Source organism: Oryctolagus cuniculus, chromosome 6 (assembly GCF_964237555.1).
Source record: "Oryctolagus cuniculus chromosome 6, mOryCun1.1, whole genome shotgun sequence".
In the NCBI taxonomy this organism is placed as follows: Eukaryota; Metazoa; Chordata; class Mammalia; order Lagomorpha; family Leporidae; genus Oryctolagus; species Oryctolagus cuniculus.
Genome location: NC_091437.1, coordinates 150,705,745 through 150,729,370, shown reverse-complemented (window position 1 = coordinate 150,729,370; position 23,626 = coordinate 150,705,745). Strand labels below are relative to the sequence as shown.

Below are 23,626 nucleotides of genomic sequence, written 5' to 3'. Positions count from 1 at the left end.
GCTGGAGCTGGGCCGATCTGAAGCCAGGAGCTTCTGAGCGTCCCATGTAGATGCAGGGGTCCAAGGACTTGGGCCACCCTCCACTGCTTTCCCAGGCCATAGCAGAGAGCTGGATTGGAAGTGGAGCAGCTGGGACTTGAACTGGCGCCCTTATGGGATGCCGGCACTACAGGAAGCAGCTTTACCTGCTATGTCCCAGTGCCGGCCCCTCACCTATTAACTTGAAAATCAGATGACAGTACTGCATGGAAGTCTTCCCATGATATAATCAAATTTTAAAAAGAAAAGTTTGCTGTTCTGTATTTCACGTTGACTGTTCTGCTCTTCAAAGCATGCCTGTCTTGGTTACAATTCAACTTCATTACTGTCAAAGGCATTTTATATCTAGGCTTCTGTTATCTTCATGACTTTCTGTTTCTCTGCTTTAAGTTTTTGATATTGAGGAACATAAGGACAAATTTTTCAAAAGACTACTAAGAAATTGTTGCCAACACATATGCTTTTGTTGACATTTCATGTAAATGTGTTTTTCTTCGTAGGGTCCAGAGTTATGGGAAAGCAAACTGGAAGCTAAACCAGAGCTACAGGATTTAGATGAAGAATTTCGTGAAAACAACATAGAAATTGTGACCAGATTTTATTTAGCGTTTCAAAGTGTGCATAAATATATTGTAGACTTAAACAGGTATTGATGAACTTAGTAACAGCCTATTCTAATAGTAAACAGTGAAGAGGGAGAAGGGTCACAGTAGAAAGTACATCTTTTTGTTACTACCAGATTTGCTATTTGCAATTGCCTTTTCTTTCTTGTAGCAGTAGTCATCTTTAATACTTTTGAATCTTATAATGCCTGTTCCTGTGAAGTATCATAATAAACTTAGTATATAGGTTGCAGTCCTATAGTTCAGTAGCATATTCCAGCATATTATATATAGATGAGACATTTGGGGAGGGGAAGGAAAGGAACTTAGTCTTTTAGTTAGCTTTGTGTCTTCTGCAGTTCTTAATAATTCATTATCATTAGCTTTTAAATAACTATTCCAAGCTGTTATGTCATTATTCCTAAGATACTTGGAATTCATAAATCAGGACCTTTTACTTGGAACATGCATAAATATCAACCTGTGGCCCTAAATCACTATGAATTATGGCTTATAATGCTATTTTTTAAGAGCATGAAACACCACAAACTTGTCGAAGGCCAGAATATCTGGTATCCTGTCTTGTTTTTTAAAAGTTGTTCTTTCTTCAAGATGTTCAAGTTTCTGTTAAAACAAATAACTTGCTCTGGGGCTTCGTTCGCAGATATCTAGATGACCTCAATGAAGGGGTCTATATTCAGCAGACAATAGAAACTGTGCTTCTCAATGAAGATGGAAAGCAACTTCTGGTGAGTAATGGTGACCATTTAAAACGGAAATTCAAGAATGTCAAACTTAGCGTCATTTTTTTCCTTGTAAGTCACAAATATATACAGAATATCATTCTTTAAAGAGAAGCAAAACCAACTGATAATTATCTTCTAGCCACCAAATCTATGCCTGAATTTAGAATATGAGTAAGAACAAAATTACAAGTAATGAAAGATTATGTGGAGGCTATGAGCTTCCTCGGTGTAAGAATTCTGTCTAATTTGGCACCTTGTACATAGTGACCACGTAAGATAAATGTTTATTAATTTTTAACTGAATGGCTTTATGATAGAGATTCAGCAAAATTCCAAAAATAGACCAACTAAAAGATGATCACTGGGAATTAAAATTTATTTTGTGTAGAGAAGGTGACAGCCCTTTGGAGTAAGCCTATATGTTTCTGTTAGAAAAATCATCCACTCATAAGAATATGCACTCCTGTGAGTTTGGTTGTTGTCATCTCTCCACAGTGTGAGGCACTGTACTTGTATGGAGTGATGCTGCTGGTCATTGATCAGAAGATTGAGGGAGAAGTCAGAGAGAGGATGCTGGTCTCCTACTATCGATACAGGTATCCCCGGGCTAGGACTGCGTACTCCCGAACACTGCCGTGGGTGAAACGCAGCCTGTGTCCCCATTCTACTATTGTGAACAGCAGAAAAATGATATAGAATAGGAAAGCATATTCTTCTCTATTCTGAACTTATTATAGGAATGTAACAATTAGCTATAGTGTATATCGTAGTGGTAGATTATATGGCATGTCATCTACACATTATACTATAGTACCATAGATTATTAGAGAAATATGGATTACCACATCCTGATGGTAATGCAGTATAAAGAAAAAAATGCATCTGAATTCTCTTTGAGATAAAATTTCAAAGAATTTTAGAAATTGAATGAATATTCTTTTTGGGTTTTGGGGGGCATTTGATTTTTTTTTGTTTTTATTTTCAAATAGTACTCTCTGACAGAGTAAGAAAATGAGTGAGCCTGCTTTTTGTCGTTTTCATGTTGATGGCTTTGAAAAGTTACCACTTAGGATAGGTTGAAAGTGAATAATCACCCATATATTTGTAGAAACCAAACCAAAACGAATAGCAACACATATTCACCACAATCATGTACTGCTATGCCTGTACAGAGCTATGACTCTTCAAGAAGCAGTGTCTTTGAACCAGTTTTTAATTCCAGTACCTAGATTTATCATTTGTTAATGAGTCAAAAACTGGGTACAAATTCGATGTCAGAAATAGTTAAGATCCAAGAAAGAAACAGTCCATAGGTAGGAGCCAGGGCTGAAGATATCATGAGTAGAATTACCATTTTAAGCTTTCAAATTAGAAAAAAAAAAATAGGGCAAGAGATGCAGATCTTCAACAAAGAGGAAATTGTTTGCGGACTTTGTATTTTCAGCAATACCGAGTACAACTGTCGCCTTAGCAGTACATTAACCATAGCCCTGGAGCTAGCCTGTTTTCTTTTCTTTCAGCCTTATCAGTCTGTGAAAGGAGGGTCTACCAGAATATATCATTCATTCATATCAGTTTGACCATAAATTGTTGTAATGCTCATGTTTTTAAAAATTTGAATGGCCTTTCCTATATTTCTGAAAATACCTGGAAAAACAAAAACAGTAAAGAAGGTAAAGCAGACAAATACATATCCTTAGCAAGCTCAACTTTGAAAATCTGGTTTGGCCCCTTTGAGTACAACTAATTCTTTGGAATATGAGTGTCCATTATTGAAGTGACACCTAGCAAATGCAAGTCAGAGATCGGAGTTACGGTAAAAGAGAAAGGAGGTCATCTCCAAGTCGAAGATTCTGAGTTTAGTTTAATTCTTTTGGAGCTTACTGTTCCACCTGAATGTCATGGCCATTTTCAGTAGACCTCCATAGAAAAAGCAGCTTGACAGGAAAAATTGGTTAGTATAAATCCCACCTTAAATTGATATTTAAAAAATAATATTTTAAAGTTTGTGAAATGTTAGTTCAGGTTCACCTCTTTATAATCCACAAATCTGAACTCCAAAGAGCTCTGAAAAAAATCCACATACACAGATCTATACATAGGCACAGATACACACGTAACACATGGCATAATTCATTTGGCAGCAAAAACTGATCTAACCTGACATCATTTGGAGTCAAAACATGCCTAGAGTAGATGTGCAGCTATATGTAGTCTTCATCACCTCACTTTTTTGAATATTCATAAATTTTATTCCAGAACTATCAATGTGTTGATCATGGGATGCCAACTCAAGCTGTGCTGGAGTATTATATATGATCTACATACCATATTACTTTCTTATATTTGAAAAATGCTGTGCTCTGAAACAAATCCAGCTCCAAGGATTTTGGAAAAAGGATCGTGGACCGTCACATAGAAATATTACCCACCTTCTAAACATGCTTTTTAAAATATAATTTTGAATCTTCAGGATATAATGGACTGATGGTTGTGTTTTAAACAATGCAAAGGCAAGTGATACTGGAATTCTGCTTTGCTGGACTTTTGAGTTTCTAATATGTGCAATTTGTTTGGCCCCTATTTTCCATTGTGAACATGATTCAGTGCTGCTCGATCTTCTGCTGATTCCAATATGGATGATATTTGTAAGCTGCTTCGAAGTACAGGTTATTCCAGCCAACCAGGAGCCAGAAGACCACCCAACTATCCTGAGAGCTATTTCCAGAGAGTGCCTATCAGTGAATCCTTCATCAGTATGGTCATTGGTCGCCTGAGATCTGATGATATCTATAACCAGGTAGGAGTTAAATCTAGGAGCTTAACAGCTGAAAAGTGGTAATTCACTTTCCTCCTCAATTACACTTCCCTTCCTTCTTTCCCAAAGAGAACAAGCAGCTAGAAACGATTTTTTAAAGCCCTTGAGCTATGCCACAGGATGATAAAATAAACAAGAATATAATGTTGGCAGCGTCAGAGGAGAAGATGGGATTTGGGCTCTGGGAAAGGAGATGCATTCTGTAGACACTCATTTAAGAAATAGTGCTGAGCATGGGTGATGTGCCCATTTGTGTGCCAGGTGCTGGGGATCCATCCCTGAAGAAGGCTGGCCATCGTCTACTAATAATGAGCTTGAAGCTTAGGCAAAAAGACAAGTAAAAGAAATATAGTAAAGCAGAATGTGTGTTGTCCTGGGGGAAGTACAGGGGCCGCCGGAGCCCTCACAGTGGCAGCACAAACACAGTGGATAGCAGAGGAGAATGTGACGGCCATGCATGCAGGCAAAGCCAGAGCTGGGCTGAGAGATCCTCAGCATTTGAACATGGTCTCACTTCCATCAGCAACGTTTCTATCATTCACTTCCTAAAAAGATTACCAGGGAAATGACCATTTGGCTTCATTGTTCTGAAGAAAACACGTTACAGACTCTGTGTGTTTTATTACTGTAAGAGTAAAGAACAGAGCCTGTGAGGACTGGAATATCATTTGTCACAGAACAGACTTGCTGTGTTCAATTCTTTAGAGAGCCAGCTGGATTTTGTGTGTGTTGAATTTATGATTTGCTTTTATTTTTTGGGTGTTTTTTGAACAACTCAGTGTGAAGCTACCTGTGCATGCCACATTTCTCCATAGTGTTTGTTGCTGTTTGTTGAGAATTCAGTCTAAATCAGCTTCATAGGATCCCATTTCCTCTATTCCTCAAAGCAGTGCTATAAAGTAGATGGCATTGTCCCCACGTTGCTGTTGAGAAAATAAGACTTGGAGAGCTGAAATAATGCACACAAGGTTACATAACTAGGTAGCAGAGCCACATTTGAATTCAGGTCTCTATGAATTCAAAGCTCATGCTGTTTCCTCAATGCCTGTATATTTCACTTCTCTGATTACACCATTCTGCCTCTTATTTGGACCATTTTGTCTGAGTCTTAAGGCAAGGTGTTTCAGTTTTGTCCTTACCTCTTACTAAAGAGGTTAAGCTATGGTTGTGCTGTGTCCCATCCCATTCTCTGTCCTCTATCTTCCCCAGTCCTTGTTCATAGCTAATGGATCAGATTCTGTGTCCCCAGTTTACTTGGAATTGGGTCCAACAAACAGGTTCTACGTGTAGGTTTATCCGTAGTGTGCAGAATTTGGGGTTTGGAGATAGCCTTACTCAGCCATATATATACGAAGAGCAGTCACATGAAGGGGTGAGGTAGTTCAAGCATTCTGGTTCACAGCCCAGGTCCTACCCACAGGTTCTATGCAACGTTGTTCTGTCTGGCCTTGAAATAGTTCCTCCTAGCTCAAGGTGATATGTGCTATGTGCAGCCAAAGACTCCTAATGCATATGGGGACCTGGGGAATACCAACATTTAAAAGACCAGAAGGACTAGGACTCTAAAGTAAACTGTGAAAGAAAATGGTATCTAGGAAGTCAAAGGAGGAAGAATTTCATTCCTTCCAGAACCACTAAGAATAATAAAAAGAAACCATTGAAGCATTAGGAAGTTCCCTTGGGTTCATGGTGGAGGTCAAATGCCCATGCAGTCCGAGTAAACAGGAAGTGAGAGAATAGCAGCATTGAGTGGAGTCCATAGATCCTAAGGAATCTCCTGTGATGGGAAAGACACAGAAATGGACACCCAGTAGGAGATGCAGGATTAGGACATTCTGTTTGCTGCAATTGTACGTCTCCTCCTTTAAACAGAGTTAAGAGCTGGAAGGGAGAGAATATTGTGGAGTCAGGGATGAGAAGGATGCTGGTTACCAATGCCGCAAGCTGAGAATTGCTTCCAGCGTCCACGGTCCTGAAAGATGTTGGCCTTTGAGAAACCAGTGTGTCCTAGAACTCACTAATTTAAGTTGAGCACGTGTGTATACACCCAGATGTTACCTACAGCTCCCTCTGGGTTGCTGTCTCTGTCTTGCAGGTCTCGGCATATCCCTTGCCAGAGCATCGCAGCACTGCCCTGGCAACCCAAGCCGCCATGCTGTATGTGATTCTCTACTTCGACCCTTCCATCCTGCACACCCATCAGGCAAAAATGAGAGAGATAGTGGATAAATATTTTCCAGATAACTGGGCAAGTATTAATTACTGATTTCTCCTTTCCATAGTAGATTTGTTAATGAACTGATTTTCCATTCTTTTGGCCTTTAACCCAAAAGTCATAATGTTGTAACATTAGGACATAAAACCATTTAGATAAAGTTGTTTTAAGAGCATTAGGAATTTTATAAATCATAATATGAAGGAATAAATCGGTTTGCAAAATTTCCTGAAGAACTTAGTCTTTTTCTTAAAAGGATGAACTCAGTATAAAACCATGAATTAAAGTGTTATCTTGCTTTAGCTACTGAGAATGCATCCAAATTGCATAAGGATGTTTTGATATTTTCTATTTTATGAATCTATGCTAGCAGAATTCCTCTAGATGTATGTCAAGTTCGATCTGTGACATGATATGTCTCTACTAAGGTTTATATTACTGTAGGGATCTGTTTGTAACTTACTAAAACATTGTCTCGCTTAAAAATATTAATCCTTAAATGAATAAAACTGACTTAATGTGCTTAAAATATATGAAATTTTTTTCTTGAACAAACATACAATGAACTAAAGCATATTCTCAGGTAGCAGGTTTTCTTCTGCTTCCTCCTCCTGAATCACAATTACTGAATCACATTAACTATCTGTTCTAAGAAACTTTGAATTTACCAGCAGTATGAGAACGACCTACAGTTAGGAGATGATGGCTCCTATCCACCTACAAGTCATACTTGGGAGCTTGGAGTGGAGAGACAAAAGAGAAAAACTCAGAGTCCTGTTGCATGTTCCTAAAGTTAATAAAGAAACTTTTACTGTAACACTATAATTGCAACCATATTTGGTATTAAAAAGGTAAAAAAAAGTTATATGATGCCTATGAGATGTACACCTTATAACACAGCCTAGCACAACTGAATATAAAAAGATTAAAAAAAAGATATGGCAGGCACATGCCAACCAACAGAAACTTAGAAAAATCACATGATAGAGAGTTTTAAAGAAAAATACTAAAAGGGAAAAATTATTTAGAATATTAAAAATACTCCGATGAAATAAATTAACAATTATGAATTTATATGCACCCAATAACATACTCAGAATACATAAAGCAAAAATTTATGGACTCACAAGGAAAAATGGATGACACCACAATCATTATGGAAAATTCCAATACATTTCTTTCTATGTGTATCCCTGCTCTGCCAAAAATGCATAATAGCTCTTCCCTATGTGCTTGAAAAAGCTGTATATGAAAATTTGATATATGAAAATATTAGATTATGAAGGAAGTCAATACAGTAAAAAAAATCGATTGCCTACAGACTGTATTCTCTTACTGTAATGCAGTTAAGTGACAAACCAGGAGCAGTCATTTCACGCAGTGGTTAAGATGCCGCTTGGGACACATACATCCCATATCAGAGGGCCCGAGTTCAAGTCCCAACACTGCTCCTGATACCAGCTTCCTGCTGATGCACACTCTGAGAAGCACAGGAGATGTCTCAAGTCCTTCAGTCCCTGCCACCCCCGTGGAAGACCCAGACTGAGCACCAGTTTATGGCTTTAATTTGGCCCACCCTCAGCTGTTGCAGGCATTTAGAGAGTGAGCCAGTGGATGGGAAATCTGTCTCTCTGTCTCTGTTTGCTTTTCAAATAAAAAAATTTAGAAAATGACAAATCAACATTAAAAAGCCATTTTTAAATGTTTGAGGGGAAAAGAATGCAGTCCCAAAGAGACTTTGTGATACAATGAAAATCATAATATAAATTGAAGAATGACTTAAGAGTTATGTGGTATCAAAGTGCTATGCAACAAAACCTATGGGATGTGACTCCTTGAGTATTCTTAAAAAAATGTATAACCTTGAAAACATTTAGTTGAAAAACAAGAAAAATTAAAAATAAATGAGTTCAAAATTGAGTGAAAGGAAATCAATAATATATGAGCAGAAATTGACTGCTACAGAAAAGGAAAATGAGAGATCAGTTCAACCTAGAGGTGGTGTTTGATGAGAGTCAATAGGATAGGTATATCGTGAGGCTGATCAGAAGAGACAAGCAAACAAAATTAAATATTAGGTTTGGAAAAGAAGACCTTGATACAAGGAAAATGTTTCAAAGTTATAAGAAAACCTATAAATGACTTTGCCAACACATTTGAAAACTCAGAATGGATGATTTTTAAAAATATATAGATTACCAATTTGACTCGAGGAAAAAGGAAACATGAATAGATCAGAAACATTAAGGGAAAAGAATAATTTGTGATCAGATCTTATCAGTCTATTAGTGCATTCAAAAACAAACAAAACGAAAATCTCCAGGGCCACAGCATTTCAGAGGAAAATTGAACAAACTGTCAGGTTGCAAATAAACCCCTTCTCCTTGGAACTGAAGCAGGCAGATGAACGGCAAGATCAAGGGTTTCTTTGCTTTAGTCCAAGGATTCCCATTGTGGGAACTGGGAACACTTGGAAGGGATCAGTGAAGTCAAAACTGGTTTGGTAGTGATACTAAGACACTCTGCCCTTTCGCGGTCCTTGTCTGCCCAGTTTACATGGCATTTCCCGAGGCTTTTTGACAGATGGTTGCATAGTGGACAAAAGCAGAAGCAGAGGTGTTAGTCCAGCTAGCTGTCTTCAGTTAAACCAGGCATTACAGGGATTTCAAAGAAATGTCAAGTGACGCTCACATCTCACAAATTTCTTTGTGAAAACTTTGGGGTTTAGAAAAATAAAAGTGATGGGTAATGTGTTTATTATTTTAAAGGAATTGATAGTTTTTTAAATTTTTCAGTTTTGACATGCAATATAAATGTCAATAATTATAACTCACTTTTTTTAAAAAAGTTCTTTGAGGCCCTCAGTGACAAAAGCATGTGAAGCCCAAGATGAAAATGTAAACCTCTGCTCCAGTCTCTGCTTCCCTGCTTCCTTCATTGTTATTTTTTTAGTCATCTAAGAATCTAACACGGGAGTTTGAACGGGAAACCTTGTTTCAGTTCATTTTCCATGAATAACAGCCTTGACGCTGTTGTCCTAACATGCTGACATGGAAGAACACTGACCTGTATATTTGGGAAACCTTGGTTTTTCTGTGGAATGAAGTTTACATTGAAGGCGTGGGCTGTGTCTCCCTAGGCCCTTGCCTTGAAGGGCTATGTATGAGTAAATACTGAAGGAGTGCCTCTTGTTCAGGTCATCAGCATTTACATGGGGATCACGGTTAATCTGGCTGAAGCTTGGGAACCTTACAAAGCCGCCAAAACCGCCTTAAACAATACCCTGGACCTCTCAAATGTCAAAGAACAGGTAGGTTGTGTCTAATCTGGAAGGATTCTCTAATAATGGCAAGCTTACTGTATGAGGTAGGAAGTGAGCTAAAGAGATTTCTCAGGGAATTTAAGATGCCCACATAGACATGTCAGTGCAGTGATTAATGGCAGGTGATTTCTTTTATTGGGTTAAAATCCTACATTTATCTTATTCTATGTGGTAAATGTAAATTGGAGATTTGGGTCCTAAAGACTGCTTCATATTCTAAGACAGATCAGTGTGACATTTACCTAAAGACCACGGCCTTATGGATAGAACTAGTTTCACCACCAACTGAAATTTGTATTTTTTTTTATCAGTAAGATAAGTGCTAAAGATGGTAACTGAATGTAGATACAATGTCCTGTCATTTTAATTTAAATTTATTATTTCTGATATCCTGGGTAAGCAGCAGCACTCAAGTCCTTTAGCCTAGAGTTCAGATACAACAATATTGATGCAAAAACCTTCATCATGTTTTATTCAAATAAATTGAATTCTGTAAATAATGCACAGAATAATTTCAATGTTGGCATATCTCCTAGAACTGTATTAGAGGAAGTAGCACTTCCATATTTACCAGTATCAGAACATCAATTTTTTGTTAGTAAAATTCCTTTCCCACATTGCATTTCCCTGTTGGTGACATTTAAAAAGTTTCAGCATAGTTTTAAGCTGAGTTGACTTGTTAATGATGTTTAACATTTGACTGTTGTCTTAGTAAAATAGAATGAAGAAATTTTCAAAAGACTGATTTGAAAACTTAGTTATAATATCCTGAGCTGTATTTCTGTTAAGCTTGCATCTGACTCTAGAAGTTTAGACATTTGAGTGTTACTGCTCTGCCCTGCCTCCATTGTCAACATTATTACCAAGAACAGGCAAGTTAGCTTCTGTTTCTTTCCCATGCAAGTTTAGAACAGAGGGGCTCTGAGGAAGCACCTAGTCCAGTTTGCCATTTGACATCGAAAGAAACCAATACACCAAAAAAAAAATAAAAATAGAGACTAACCCAAAGTCACAGCCAGCCCTAGGATTTAACTTAATTTAATTCTAAGTCTCATGTTCTTTCCAAAATGTCCAATAAACCAGTTGCCTTTGAGCCTTGGTATTATACCATAGTCTGTAAATGGTATTATTTGTCAAGGGATTCATTTGAACCTGTTGGATTTTCTAGATAAATCTTTCAAATGTAATTCGAGTTTTTGATTTTCAAAGGCCAGCAGGTACGCTACCGTGAGTGAGCGAGTGCACGCGCAGGTGCAGCAGTTTCTGAAAGAGGGTTATTTACGGGAGGAGATGGTTCTGGACACGATCCCAAGGCTGCTGAACTGCCTGAGAGACTGCAATGTTGCCATCCGATGGCTGATGCTTCATACAGCAGACTCAGGTATGCACCGAGCGGGGGAGGGGTGTTTATAGTGTCGCATATAAGGCCTCCCCGAGTGAAAATCTATGTCACTGTGCAGAATGGCGTAGCAGGGAGAAAACCCTTGGATGAAAGTCAAGCTGCTTTTTTAAATTGGTCGTTTTTGTCTCAACTTGGAAACAACCTACCCGATTATCCTGGATACTCCCAGTGGACTGAGTGTCATCACTGGGGTCCTTAAATTGGGCACATGGAAGCAGAAGAGGCAGAACTCAAGAGATGGCACTGTGCGGGAGGTTTGGCCGTGGCTGGCTGGGAAGGTGGAAGGGGCCCAGCCAAGGAATACCGGCAGCTGTAGGAAGCTGGAAAAGGCAAGGAAATGGATTCTCCCCAGAAGTATGCAGACGGATACCTTGCTCCTAACCCTGTTGCAGGTTTCTCACCTCTGGAACTGTGAAGAGAATGTGTATGTGCTGTGTTAAGCAACTAAGTTTGTGATAATTTGTTGAGTGGCCATTGGAAACTGATATAGTATCCAAGGCAATAAATGCCATAGTTAAACTTTTTTTTTTAAGATTTTTTATTTATTTATTTGAGAGGTAGAGTTACAGACAGAGAGAAAGGTCTTCCATCCATTGGTTCACTCCCCAAATGGCTGGAATGACCAGATCTGCACCAATCTGAAGCCAGGAGCCAGGAGCTTCTTGCAGGTCTCCCACGAGGGTGCAGGGGCCCAAGGACTTGGACCACCCTCTGCTGCTTCCCCCAGGCCATAGCAGAGACCTGGATGGGAAGAGGAGCAGCCGGGACTAGAACTGGCACCCAAATGGGATGCTGGTGCCGCAGGCAGAGGATTAAACTACTGTGTCATGGTGCCGGCCCCCACATGGTTAAACTTTTAAATCATGTCACTGATCTGTTTTGATCAGTTGAATTTCTTTCACATTAACTCCAGTTCTAATTTGAGGATTCTACTACTTTTTTTTAAAGATTTTTTATTTATTGATTTGAAAGGCAGAGTTAGAGACAGAAAGAGATCTTCCCTCCTCTGATTCACTCCCCAATGGCTAAAACAGCCAGAACTGGACTGGTCTGAAGCCAGGAGCTGCTTCCAGGCCTCCCATGTGGGTACAGGGGCCCAAGGACTTTGGCCATCCTTCGATGAGCTGGATTGGAAGTGGAGCAGCCAGGACTTGAACCAGCATCCATATGGGATGCTGGCCTTGCAGGCGGCGGCTTTACCCACTATGCCACAATACCGGCCCCAATTTTACTATATTGATTCTGCTTATGATGGTCTTTACCACAAGGCTTGCCTTCACAAGCATATAAGCAATCAAGGGCCTCACTTTGTCCTGTCGTAAAACCAGCAGTGGTTTTGTAGTGACTCAGTCGCACCTGGGCCTGACAGCCAGCCGCTGACAGCCTCCGCTGGCCAGAGGTCCAGGCTTTTATCTTTAGCCGCATCTGTTTTCCATTTTTGTGTCTGGCCATTGACCTGATTGCACAAGGTCATGATTTGCCATCAACAAATGATTTGCCTATCTGGGTGTGAGTTAATGCAGGGGAAAGTAACTGCTTGTTTTGCTGTTAGGGTGTTTTACTCAAAGTGTGCAAAAAGGCAGATTCTTACACTGCCTCCTGTTAACCCACTGAAGGCATTTTAGCCAGGCTTAGGATGCCTCTACAGGGCTGGCAGCTGCTCAGGAAACACTCTCGGAAGGTACCTTAGATAAGCGAGGCTGGCAAGCTGCTGAATCTCACCCCTAGGCTGCCACCCCTGGAGGATCTGTTCCCTCAGTTCCTTGGTTCTGAATTCTACAGGGGCAGATCTGAGCGAAATGATCAGGCCCTGGGAATACTGGAACCAAACTGGTTTGCACCAAGGAGCTGCATATTATACACATTGAAGAATACAGAGTATTTGCCAATGAACTTGATACTTGAGTCCCCTATCCAAGAAGGAAAAGAAATTCATGTCAGAATATTTCTTTCTGAATTAGAATTAATATGAAGACATGTAGAACTCCTGGGTTTACCTTTTGTTTTTTCTGGTAGGCATAAATGATGCTGGGGAAAAAAAAGTATGTGTAATCAGTGTTGCCATTTCTATTATATTTCTTCCTGGATAGGGTAATGTATGCAAAACTGGAACTCTGCAGTTTCCCATTAAACCGAGCCCCTTCAGGAGTCTCCTTGAGATGGACTAATTCAGAAATCAATGTGCACTTGACCTTCCATATTCATCAGTTCCATATCCACTGAGGCAATCAATCACAGATCAAAATTATTCAGAAACAGGAAATATGTCTGAACTGTCTGCATATTTTTCCCTTGTCACTATTCCCTAAACAATTCTATAAAGGAGCTGTTTACATTATCGTAGATACTGTACGTAATCTAGAGATAATTTAAAGTACATGGGGAGATATGTGTAAGGGTGTAATGCAGATACTACATCATTTTATAAAAGCAACTTGAGCATCCACAGATGCTGGCATCCAGAGGGGGTCCTGGAACCACTCCACGTGGTACCAGGGAAGACTGTGACTCTAAGGTACCAGAACACCCTGTGACCTTTGCTCTTACAACGTGGTTGTCGGTGCTTGCCAGACTTCCTGAGATACTGGTGGGGGAGGCTAAGAAAGCATGTGTGTACCAGGGTAATACTAGTTTTACCACCTAAGGCCTTATCCAGCTGAGAACTTCTTGACAGTATCTGTTGTCTTTTAAGTTTCTGTTTTTTGTTTTGTTTTTTTGACAGGCAGAGTGGATAGTGAGAGAGAGAGACAGAGAAAGGTCTTCCTTTTGGCGTTGGCTCACCCTCCGATGGCTGCCGTGGCCAGAGCCCTGCGGCCGGCACATCGCACTGATCCTATGGCAGGAGCCAGGTGCTTCTCCTGCTCTCCCATGGGGTGCAGGGCCCAAGCACTTGGGCCATCCTCCACTGCACTCCCGGGCCACAGCAGAGAGCTGGCCTGGAAGAGGGGCAACCGGGACAGAATCTGGCACCCCGACCGGGACTAGAACCCGGTGTGCCGGTGCCGTAAGGCGGAGGATTAGCCTGTTGGGCCGCGGCACCGGCCAAGTTTCTGTTTTGACTTTATTTGCGATTTACATAGCTCTCGTTTATAAGTAATTTTGCTTATCTTATTCTTTCTTTGATAAATCATTAGCCCTGTAATCAAACTCAGCAAAAAATCAGTATTTTTTATTCTATTTTCTTTTAACCTATTGTTTATTTTCTTTGAAATAGCTTTGTTTGGTAGCTGATAGGCTAAATTGAGCATCTCGACCTCTAGTGTTTTGTCCCTGGGTTGATTACTGCCTAATTTTATGGCCTTGTCCTTAAGCTCTCTGTGCCTGGATTGTGAGCAATCCAGAAATCTGAGTGTCTACCATGCTGTCACCCATTTACAAGCAAGGATTAGGATGGCCACTGGTCTGGTTCTTCCTCTTTGGAGATGCCATGCCTTGGTGTGGGTAACCCTGGTCTCTGCAGTGTCAGGCAGTCACCAAGAACACCCTGGGTTCTGATTCACTCAGAGGACTCAGCATAGGTTGCCACTTGCTATGGCTTACTACAGCAGAAGGAGCAGAAGCAAAACTAGTCATGGAGAAGGCACATGGGGTAAAGTCCAGAGGAAGCAAGGCACAAGCATCTAAGGGTCGTCCTCCGGCAGTCATAGGAATGCGCTTAATTCCACAGCAGTGAGTTATGGTAACACGTGTGAAACGTTGCCAGCCAGCAACATCTCAGCCTCCCAGGACTTTCACTGGGTACTGATCACCTTGACAACCTCTGCTTGGCGCATACCAAAATTCCCAAACTCCCAGAAGGAAAGCAAATGTACAGCATGAACTGTGTTGTTTGTCCAAAGAGTTAAGGCATAGTCAGCTATTCTTATCAGTTCTCACAGTGATGAAAGCTCCTCCCGAAATCCATGATCCCAGATGCCAACCTTGCAAACAGCCCTTTCTAAGGAGCAGTCTCAGGCCTGCCTGTGCACAGTGGAGTGGCAAGGGTCAGAGCCTAAACTGAAGGCAAGTCTGACAGGACCAAGCAGACTGCCTACCTAGCAAATGGCACCTAAGGGCCCTGCCCATCGTGTTGGGCAGTCGATATGAACCAATCCCAGAATGCTTACAGGATTTGGAAGCAAACCGTACAGCTTGCTTTCTTCATCCAGTGATATGTGGGGTTGATATTCCCAAGTCAGATTCAATCATAGTCTATTGCATAGAGGTGCTATATTCCACCACCTGTTACTGGTACACACTTTGCTTACCACTTTTGATGCTTGTTGCTTTTGAAATACTTAAAGTGGAGGAAAGGATTTAAGACTTCACCTTATTTCATAGATACTTTGTACACGTTTAATAAGTAGGTAATTCTCTTCTTCCTTGCCTCTAGCTTGTGATCCAAACAACAAACGCCTTCGTCAAATCAAGGACCAGATTCTAACAGACTCCAGGTACAACCCCAAGATCCTCTTCCAGTTGCTGTTGGATACTGCACAGTTTGAGTTTATACTCAAAGAGGTAAAGACATTGAATAAATTGTCACCAAAGTCTTAGTTTTGTATGCCGAAAATATTTTTCAAAATTAGGGTTTAGTTGCTGTGTCTCTGATTCAAGGTATAGATTTTGGTTTTGTGAGACAGTTCTTACAGAAAAGGGACAAGATTAAACCTTTAATAGGCATTTAGTAACTACTATCATTGGGGAAATAGTGATGGGAAGAAAGGGCATAAAAGTGGAGGTGATAATTTAATAAAGAACACAGATGTTGATCAGAAAAATCACACAAATGAAGATGTAAATATGAATTCTAAAGGAAAAGCAGAGTTCTCTGAGCACCTGAAGTAAAGGACCCTGTCCTACCTGGAAGCCTTTGCAGAGAAGAGAAGCAGGGGCTGCCAAAGGGACCTGCGTTAGCTAGGCAGAGTAAGGGGCGTGCTGGAGAATGTCCCAGGGAAGGAAAGAGTATGTCCAAGACCCCTGCGTGGGGAGGAGGGTGATCTGTTCAAGCACCTGAAAGACCGGTTGACTGGAAGGGGGATGAAGAGGCAGAAGGGTGGTACAGATGAGGCTGAAAGACAGGTAGGGGCAGATCCATGCTAGCTGGGCCTTGCAGGATTTCTATCCTAGTAAAAAGGGTTGGTTATTTTTTTTAAATATTTATGTATTTGAAAGAGTTACGGGCTGGGGGGAGCAGATCTTCCATCTGTTGGTTCACTCCCGAGATGACCGTGTGGCCAGCACTGAACCAGGCTGAAGCCAGGAGCCTGTAGCTTCATCCAGGACTCCCATGTGGGTGGCAGGGGCCCAAACACTTGGGCCATCTTCTGCTGCCTTTCCCAGGCCATTAGCAGGGAGCTGGATCGGAAGTGGTATAGCCAGGACATGAACTGGCGCCCTTATGGGATACTGGTGCCACAGATGGCGACTTTACCTGCTACGCCACAATGCTGGCTCCTGGTGAAAAGGATTTAAGTAAGGTGTGTGATTTGTATTTGAACAGAGTCATCTTAGGAACTTTTAGGAATTCAAGTTCTCTGAAGGAAAATTCTGAACTTGGTCTTAACCCCTAAAGAAGCCTCTGTGGGCATAATAAAAATAGGATGCTTGGGAATGCACAAGTTCTGTAGCCAGTCACCTTGGATGTTTGCATCATGTCGGCCCAGGAACTAGCCCTGGATATTACTGCCATTAGAGCCAACCCTCACCTTGCCCAGGTCTTGTCAGTGGTATACAAAATGTTTCTTTCTTTCTGGGTATACAGTGATACTACATGCCCCTATCAACTGGTTCAGGAAATGTTGGTGTTGCTCATTAGTGTAACGTGAATATGTGCTGTTTTGAGTGATCTATCTTTGTATAATTTTACAAGATCAGAGAAATTCTGCCCCTTTTTGATATATTTAATAATTCAATGTTTTCTTTCTGAATGGTAAATAATCATCAAGTACCTACTCTTTCTTCCCGCCTAGGTGTTAGGCATTAAAAAATGAAGAAGGCTTGCCCGTGCCATCCCGGAGTTCTCAGGATAGTGGGGAAGAAAGACCTGGTTAAGCCAAGATGAGAGACCAGGAAGGAACAGGAAGTTGGCATCTCATTAGTTCAGGAGTGGAGAGTGTCCTGTCCACAGTCATTGAAGCCTGTGAAATCATCTGGTCTGGCCCTGCCGAGGCAATTGCAGGCAGGACTCAAAATTTGTATGGTCCACAAATGATGTTAAAGGTATCCAAATGGCCGTTGGCAGAAAAAAGGTTCCCCACTCCTGCAGCTGATCCAAGCAAAACTGGCCTTTCAGAGGCAAATGAGAGCTGACCAGAAGAAAGAAATGTCCTCAGGCCAGTTGGAATCATGCGCACCAGGCACTCATGAGTTCTGTCTGTAGTGCAGTAGAGTAAGTGGGAATCAGGCCAGGTCTGGGGCATTGAGCTGACCCAAGCCTGCATTTCTCATCATGACTGTGTTCTCTGCAATCTATCGCAATACTATGGCAGCTTCCTTCTGTTTACTAAGGTAGAGGAGAGACAGAAGGCAGACTAAAGGAGCAAAGGAGCACCAACTCATTGTCAAAAGTTTGTATTTTTTGTTTGTTTTTAGGGGCCAGTGCTGTGGCGCAGCAGGTTAAGCTTCCACCTGAAGTGCCAGCATCCCATATGGGTGCTCCACTTCCGATCCAGCACCCCACTGATGCACCCAGGAAAGCAGCAGACAATGGCCCAAGTCCCTGGGCCCTTGTACCCACATGGGAGACCTAAATGAAACTCCTGGCCCCTGGCGTCAACCAGGCACAACCTGGCTGTTGCAGATTTGGGGGATGAACCAGCCAGTGGAGGATCTCTCTCTCTCTCTGTCCCTGTTTTAAAATTTTATTTATTTATTTGAAAGGCAGAGTGACAGAGACGAAGAGAAGTATGTTTTATCCATCGGGTCACTCCCCAAATGTCCACAGCAGCCAGGTCTGGGCCAGACTAAGGCCGGGAGACAAGAACTCCCATCTTTGTCTTCCACGTGGGTGCCAGTGACCCAGGTGCCTGAGCCATCATCTGCTGCCTTCCACAGTGCCTTAGGAAGCAGAATTGGAAGCAAAATAGCTGGGACTTGAACTAGTGCTCCGATACGGGATGCTAGTGTCACAGGCAGTGGCTTAACCTGCTGTACCACGACACCAGCCCCTTGTTAAAGGGTTTCAAGAAGAGAAAACTCAAACAGAAAGAAAGGGAAAACCTACTCAGTATAAATTGAGCAAAGAAATGTTGTATTTGAATTTCTGCCAGTTTGACATGGTTCTTCAGCCTGTATTTCTTTGCGCATCCCAAACTTTTCCTAGAATCACTTTCTGATTTTTCTGTAAACACCGTCGGACCTGAGTTTCTCCTAGCCTTTAAGTGATGGCGCACTTCCTCATTCGTAAGGCCATCCCCATCCCGGAGGCCTTCCTCGAGATAAAAAAACTTGTGAGTGCAGCCGGCACCGTGGCTCACTAGGCTAATCCTCCGCCTTGCGGTGCCGGCACACCAGCTTCTAGTCCCGGTCGGGGCACTGGATTCTGTCCCAGTTGCCCCTTTTCCAGGCCAGCTCTCTGCTGTGGCCAGGGAGTGCAGTGGAGGATGAGCTTGGGCCCTGCACCCCATGGGAGACCAGAAGTACCTGGCTCCTGCTATCGGATCAGCGCAGTGCGCCCATTGGAGGGTGAACCAACGGCAAAGGAAGACCTCTCTCTCTGTCTCTCTCTCACTCTCTCACTGTCCACTCCACTCTGCCTGTCAAAAAAAAAAATTAAAAAAAAAAAAAAAAACTTGTGAGCGCAGTGAGGAAGGGCTCGAAGCCACTTAGTGTGTGGTGAAGCCCTCAGGGCGACTTGGTGTTGGTGCTTTGCTGGTGTTAAATGGCATTGCTCGATCCCTGGCACTCAGATGAAGCAGACAGTAAATTACTCTCATCCTTTCCCATCCTCATACTTAGCGCACTTTGTTGATGTGTCATGGTGCTCGGCTTACTGAGATTCCTCCTCCACACACATTGATTCCCTCAGTTGCATCCGGAGTCTGCCTGCCCCTTTGTTCATTTTTCTCAGTGTGCATTTTGATGCTGACAAATGGCAAATTTCTTGAGATAAAAGTCAATACTGGGCATACTTATCTCTCTCTCTCTTTTTTTTTTTTTTTTTTTTTTTTTTTGGACAGGCAGAGTGGACAGTGAGAGAGACAGAAGGAAAGGTCTTCCTTTACTGTTGGTTCACCCTACAATGGCCGCCGCGGCCAGCGTGCTGCAGCCAGCGCACCACGCTGATCCGATGGCAGGAGCCAGGTACTTCTCCTGGTCTCCCATGGGGTGCAGGGCCCAAGCACTTGGGCCATCCTCCACTGCACTCCCAGGCCACAGCAGAGAGCTGGCCTGGAAGAGGGGCAACCGGGACAGAATCTGGCACCCCAACCGGGACTAGAACCCGGTATGCCAGCGCCGCAAGGCGGAGGATTAGCCTATTGAGCCACGGCGCCAGCCGGCATACTCATCTCTTAAAATCCTAGTGAAATAAACCCTGTACCTTTGTTGGAGGTGCCATGACTTCTAATGAGATATTAGTGATCAAGTTTTTTCAAGGGAAATAAAAAAAAAAAAAAAAAAAAACGACCTATGCCCTTTTCTTCTCTCCCCAACTCATGGCATGATTCAAATTTTGTGAAAGAGTGAATGAATAAATAGAATTTCTATGTCATCAAACAAGAAAGAACTATTGTAGGTAATTTAGTTGATGCTGCAATCACCCGACAAATTATACAGTTGTCCCTGACTGATTACACTGTAATCACAGGCACTAAAACCAAGAAAGGGCCTTACAACAGCGATCATCAAATGTAATTTCAGATTAAAAATGCTGATTCCTGGGCTTACCCAAGACCTTCTGGGCCACAATCTTTAGGGGTAGAGCCAGGCGGTGTTTATGAGAACCTCTGTCCTAGTAGGGGTCGAACTTTGCCCCCCAACTTGTGTAAAGTAGTAGTGCGTAAGAGGTGGCTGGCACAGGGTCAGGGTGGATGTGTGGAATGTATTTCTCTCTGTCTTTCTGTGAACTCCCTGATCTGCATTTCCCCTCGAGTAAGTAAACCTTTGCTGTGTCTTCAATAGATGTTCAAGCAGATGCTGGCAGAAAAGCAAGCCAAATGGGAGCATTATAAGAAGGAGGGCTCAGAGCGGATGACTGAGCTTGCAGATGTCTTTTCGGGAGTGAAACCGCTAACCAGAGTGGAGAAAAATGGTAATGGCTGAAGGTAGATGTGGGTGTGTTTGAAATGTATCTCTGCATTGTTTGAGGTCTTGGAAACTGGCAGAACCCAAAGTCTTGATGCTTTCAGCATTGTATGCTATGACCTCATCGTTCCGTGCTCTTGCTAATAGAGATCTGAAGTTTTTCGCTGCCTCTGGCTTTATGCTCCCTTGGGCAACACTCAGATCCACTCTGGACTTCCCGTGTCCTAGCCTATCCTTGAAATATGCAGTTAAGCTGAACCAAGGGTTCTTAAAGCTCTCCGTAGTTCATGGATATGGTTTGGAGAGTCAGAATCCCCCACCCCATACTGTGCAAAGCTAATGTGTCCATTTGTGTGCACTTTGTGGGGAGGTAGGATTTATAGCTCTCAGTCCTCTCAAGGATACTAATAACTGTCAACATGTGTGGCATCTAAAATTCTTGTCTTCTAATCTGGTTTTTGAAATAAAGCATTGCTCTCGTTTTGCTTCAATGATTTTGCTCCTGCTTCTTTTGGAAAGTTTTATCTATAAGAAAACTGTAGCAACATTGCAGTTTTGTAGATAATAAAAACTTTCACATCGCCTCCACAAGACCATGCTGAATTTTCAGGTGACAAATTAAACTATTTTTAAATGTTCAATATTTGACTTAGCCCTCAGATCTTTTTTTTTTTTTTTAAGGTTTATCTTTTTTATTTGAAAGGCAAAGTGATAGAAATGGGGAGACAGAGATCTTCCTTCTGCTGGCTCACTCCTCAGATGGTTGATATAGCCAGGGTTGGGCCTATCCAAAGTCAGGACCCAGGAGCTTCTTCCAGGTCACCCATGTGGGTGCAGGAGCCCAAGGATTTGGACCATCCTCTGCTGTTTTCCCAGGCACTTTGGCAAGGAGCTGGATTGGAAGCAGAGCAGCTGGGACTGGAACAGGCCGCTGCACCACAACCCCAGCCCCACCAATGAGTTTCTCTTTTTAAGGGTTTATTTATTTGAAAGGCAGAGTTACAGAGAGGCAGAGCCAGAGAGAACGAGAGAGGTCTTCCATCCACTGGTTCACTCCCCAGATGGCCACAGTGGCCAGAGTTAGGCCAATCCGAAGCCAGGAGACAGGAGCTTCTTCCAGGTCTCCCATGTGGGTGCAGGGGCCTAAGAACTTGGGCCATCTTCTACTGCTTTCCCAGGCCATAGCAGAGAGCTGGATGGGAAGTGAAGCAGCTGGGACTCGAACCAGCACGCATATGGGATGCCAGCACTTCAGGCAGCGATTTTACCCCCAACACCACAGTGCTGGCCCCTCAGACTCATTTTCAATTATGTTACACAATGTAACATTTTATTAAAATTTTTTAATAAATATATTTTAATTAATTTAAATAATTAAATTTAATTAATTAAATAATTAAATTAGATAATTTAATTAATATATTTATATTTTAAAATATAAAATATAAATATTTTATATTTTGGCTTTTGTTGATTTAGTTGGTCTAAAATATATTTCTAATCTGTGTAACAGTCCCTATTAGAGAAAGGTGCCAATGGATTATGATAGGTTGGCAACATGCTATAACCAAAAACCAAGAACTACCTCTAATAATCTGACCAAATTAGTTGTCTAGAACCAGGGTCATTAATAACTGTTATGGTCTCATTTAGGTCCTTAACAAATGCCAGCTTTGTTCCAGAGGTCTTTAAATTATGTCTTATAATTTTTCCTGGCTGTATGGTTTTAGCTTAGTACTACCACACAACTTTCTCATGTGATCCTTACAGTGCCGTAAGATAAACACTTTATTCTTATTTTATATGTGAGAAAACCAGAACTTTAAAATGTCATTGTTTGCCGCAGATCACCAAGGTCCAGCACCTGCATTTGTCCCATTGCCTCAGATTCGGAGTTTGTGTTCCTTTCCTGCTGCTCCATAGCGGTCCCTCAGCCCTGCACAAGTCTATACAGTTAGCGCAAGTGTCCTTTGTACCAGTGGTTGAAATAGATTACAGACCATGAAGTCCTTTTGATGAAGTGAAATCATCCTGTTGGTAAACTGGAAAGCTGTAGGGAATCAGCTGGGTGAGGTGAAACAGCACAGCCCTCACCTTTGGGCAGGCCCCTGTGAGAATTCTGCTCTGCCACTCGGTAATGGTGTAACCCTGCATGGATCCTTAGGTTATCTCAGCAGCAGCTTCCCTGAGAATCGCCTGAGGATTCCTGCCTTCATGGGCTGTTGGGAAGGTTAGATGAGACAAAACCTAGAACGCTGGGGCTGGCGCTGTGGTGTAGTGGGTGGAGCTACCGCCTGCAGTGCTGGCATCCCACATGGGGGCTGTTCAAGTCCCAGCTGCTCCGCTTCCAATCCAGCTCTCTGCTATGGCCTGGGAGAGCAGTAGGAGACCTGGAAGAAACTCCTGGCTCCTGGCTTCAGATTGGCACAGCTCTGGCCGTGTGGCCATCTGGGGAGTGAACCAGTGGATGGAAGACCTCTCTTGCTGTCTCTGCCTCTGCCTCTCTCTAACTCTGCCTTTCAAATAAATAAATAAATCTTTAAAAAAAAAAGAAGAAGAATACCTAGAATGTTGTCCGGCACACTGAGAGTGCTGGACCCTGCTCATGCCTTCCCTTTCTCTGCTCGAGGATGTGTCCCTGCTGAGCTGTGAGCGAAGTGGCCTCCGCTAACCTGTTCCAACTTCCCCACAGCTCCACACCCCGTCCTCGCGCTCCCCACAGCTCCTCAGTCCTCGCACGTCCAGTGCCCTCCGAGGCGTGACGTTGTCATTCATGCACTGACGTCTCCGCCAGCGTTGGCCTTTCCAGGTCTTTCCCCACCTTTGCTTTCCAGGAAGCTTTCCCTGGTAACCGTCAAGCCTTCCTTTGTCCCCAGCTGCTTTCTGCTCTCACTGCTACCTCTGCACTCACTGTTTTTGTTTTTAAAGATTTAGTCATTTATTTGAAAGTTACAAGAGAGAGAGGGAAGTCCTCTATCCGATGGTTCACTCCCCAATTGACCACCATGACCGGAGTTGTGCTGATCCAAAGCCAGAAGCCAGGAGTTTCTTCCAGGTCTCCCACGTGGGTACAGGGGCCCAAGAACTTGAGCCATCTTCTACTGCTTTCCCAGGCCATAGCAGAGAGCTGGATCAGAAGTGGAGCAGCTGGGACTTGAACCAGTGTCCGTATGGGATGCCAGCACTGCAGGCGGCAGCTTTACCCGCTACGCCACAGCACCGGCCCCTGCACTTATAGTTGATAACATGCACTGAGG

The 23,626-nt window shown here is 42.5% G+C and overlaps 1 protein-coding gene across 3 annotated transcripts in view; it reads left to right on the top strand.

The window, feature by feature from the left end:
* WASHC5 (WASH complex subunit 5) overlaps positions 1-23,626 on the top strand; it is a 73,964-nt gene that overhangs the window by 11,990 nt on the left and 38,348 nt on the right. For all 3 annotated transcript variants that reach the window (XM_070075481.1, XM_002710540.5, XM_051844797.2), the window contains 9 exons: positions 540-685; positions 1,306-1,390; positions 1,883-1,983; positions 3,995-4,187; positions 6,301-6,453; positions 9,617-9,730; positions 10,952-11,123; positions 15,517-15,644; positions 20,247-20,376. In XM_070075481.1, the coding sequence (XP_069931582.1) occupies positions 540-685; positions 1,306-1,390; positions 1,883-1,983; positions 3,995-4,187; positions 6,301-6,453; positions 9,617-9,730; positions 10,952-11,123; positions 15,517-15,644; positions 20,247-20,376 (1,222 nt within the window). The remainder of the gene's footprint in view (positions 1-539; positions 686-1,305; positions 1,391-1,882; positions 1,984-3,994; positions 4,188-6,300; positions 6,454-9,616; positions 9,731-10,951; positions 11,124-15,516; positions 15,645-20,246; positions 20,377-23,626) is intronic.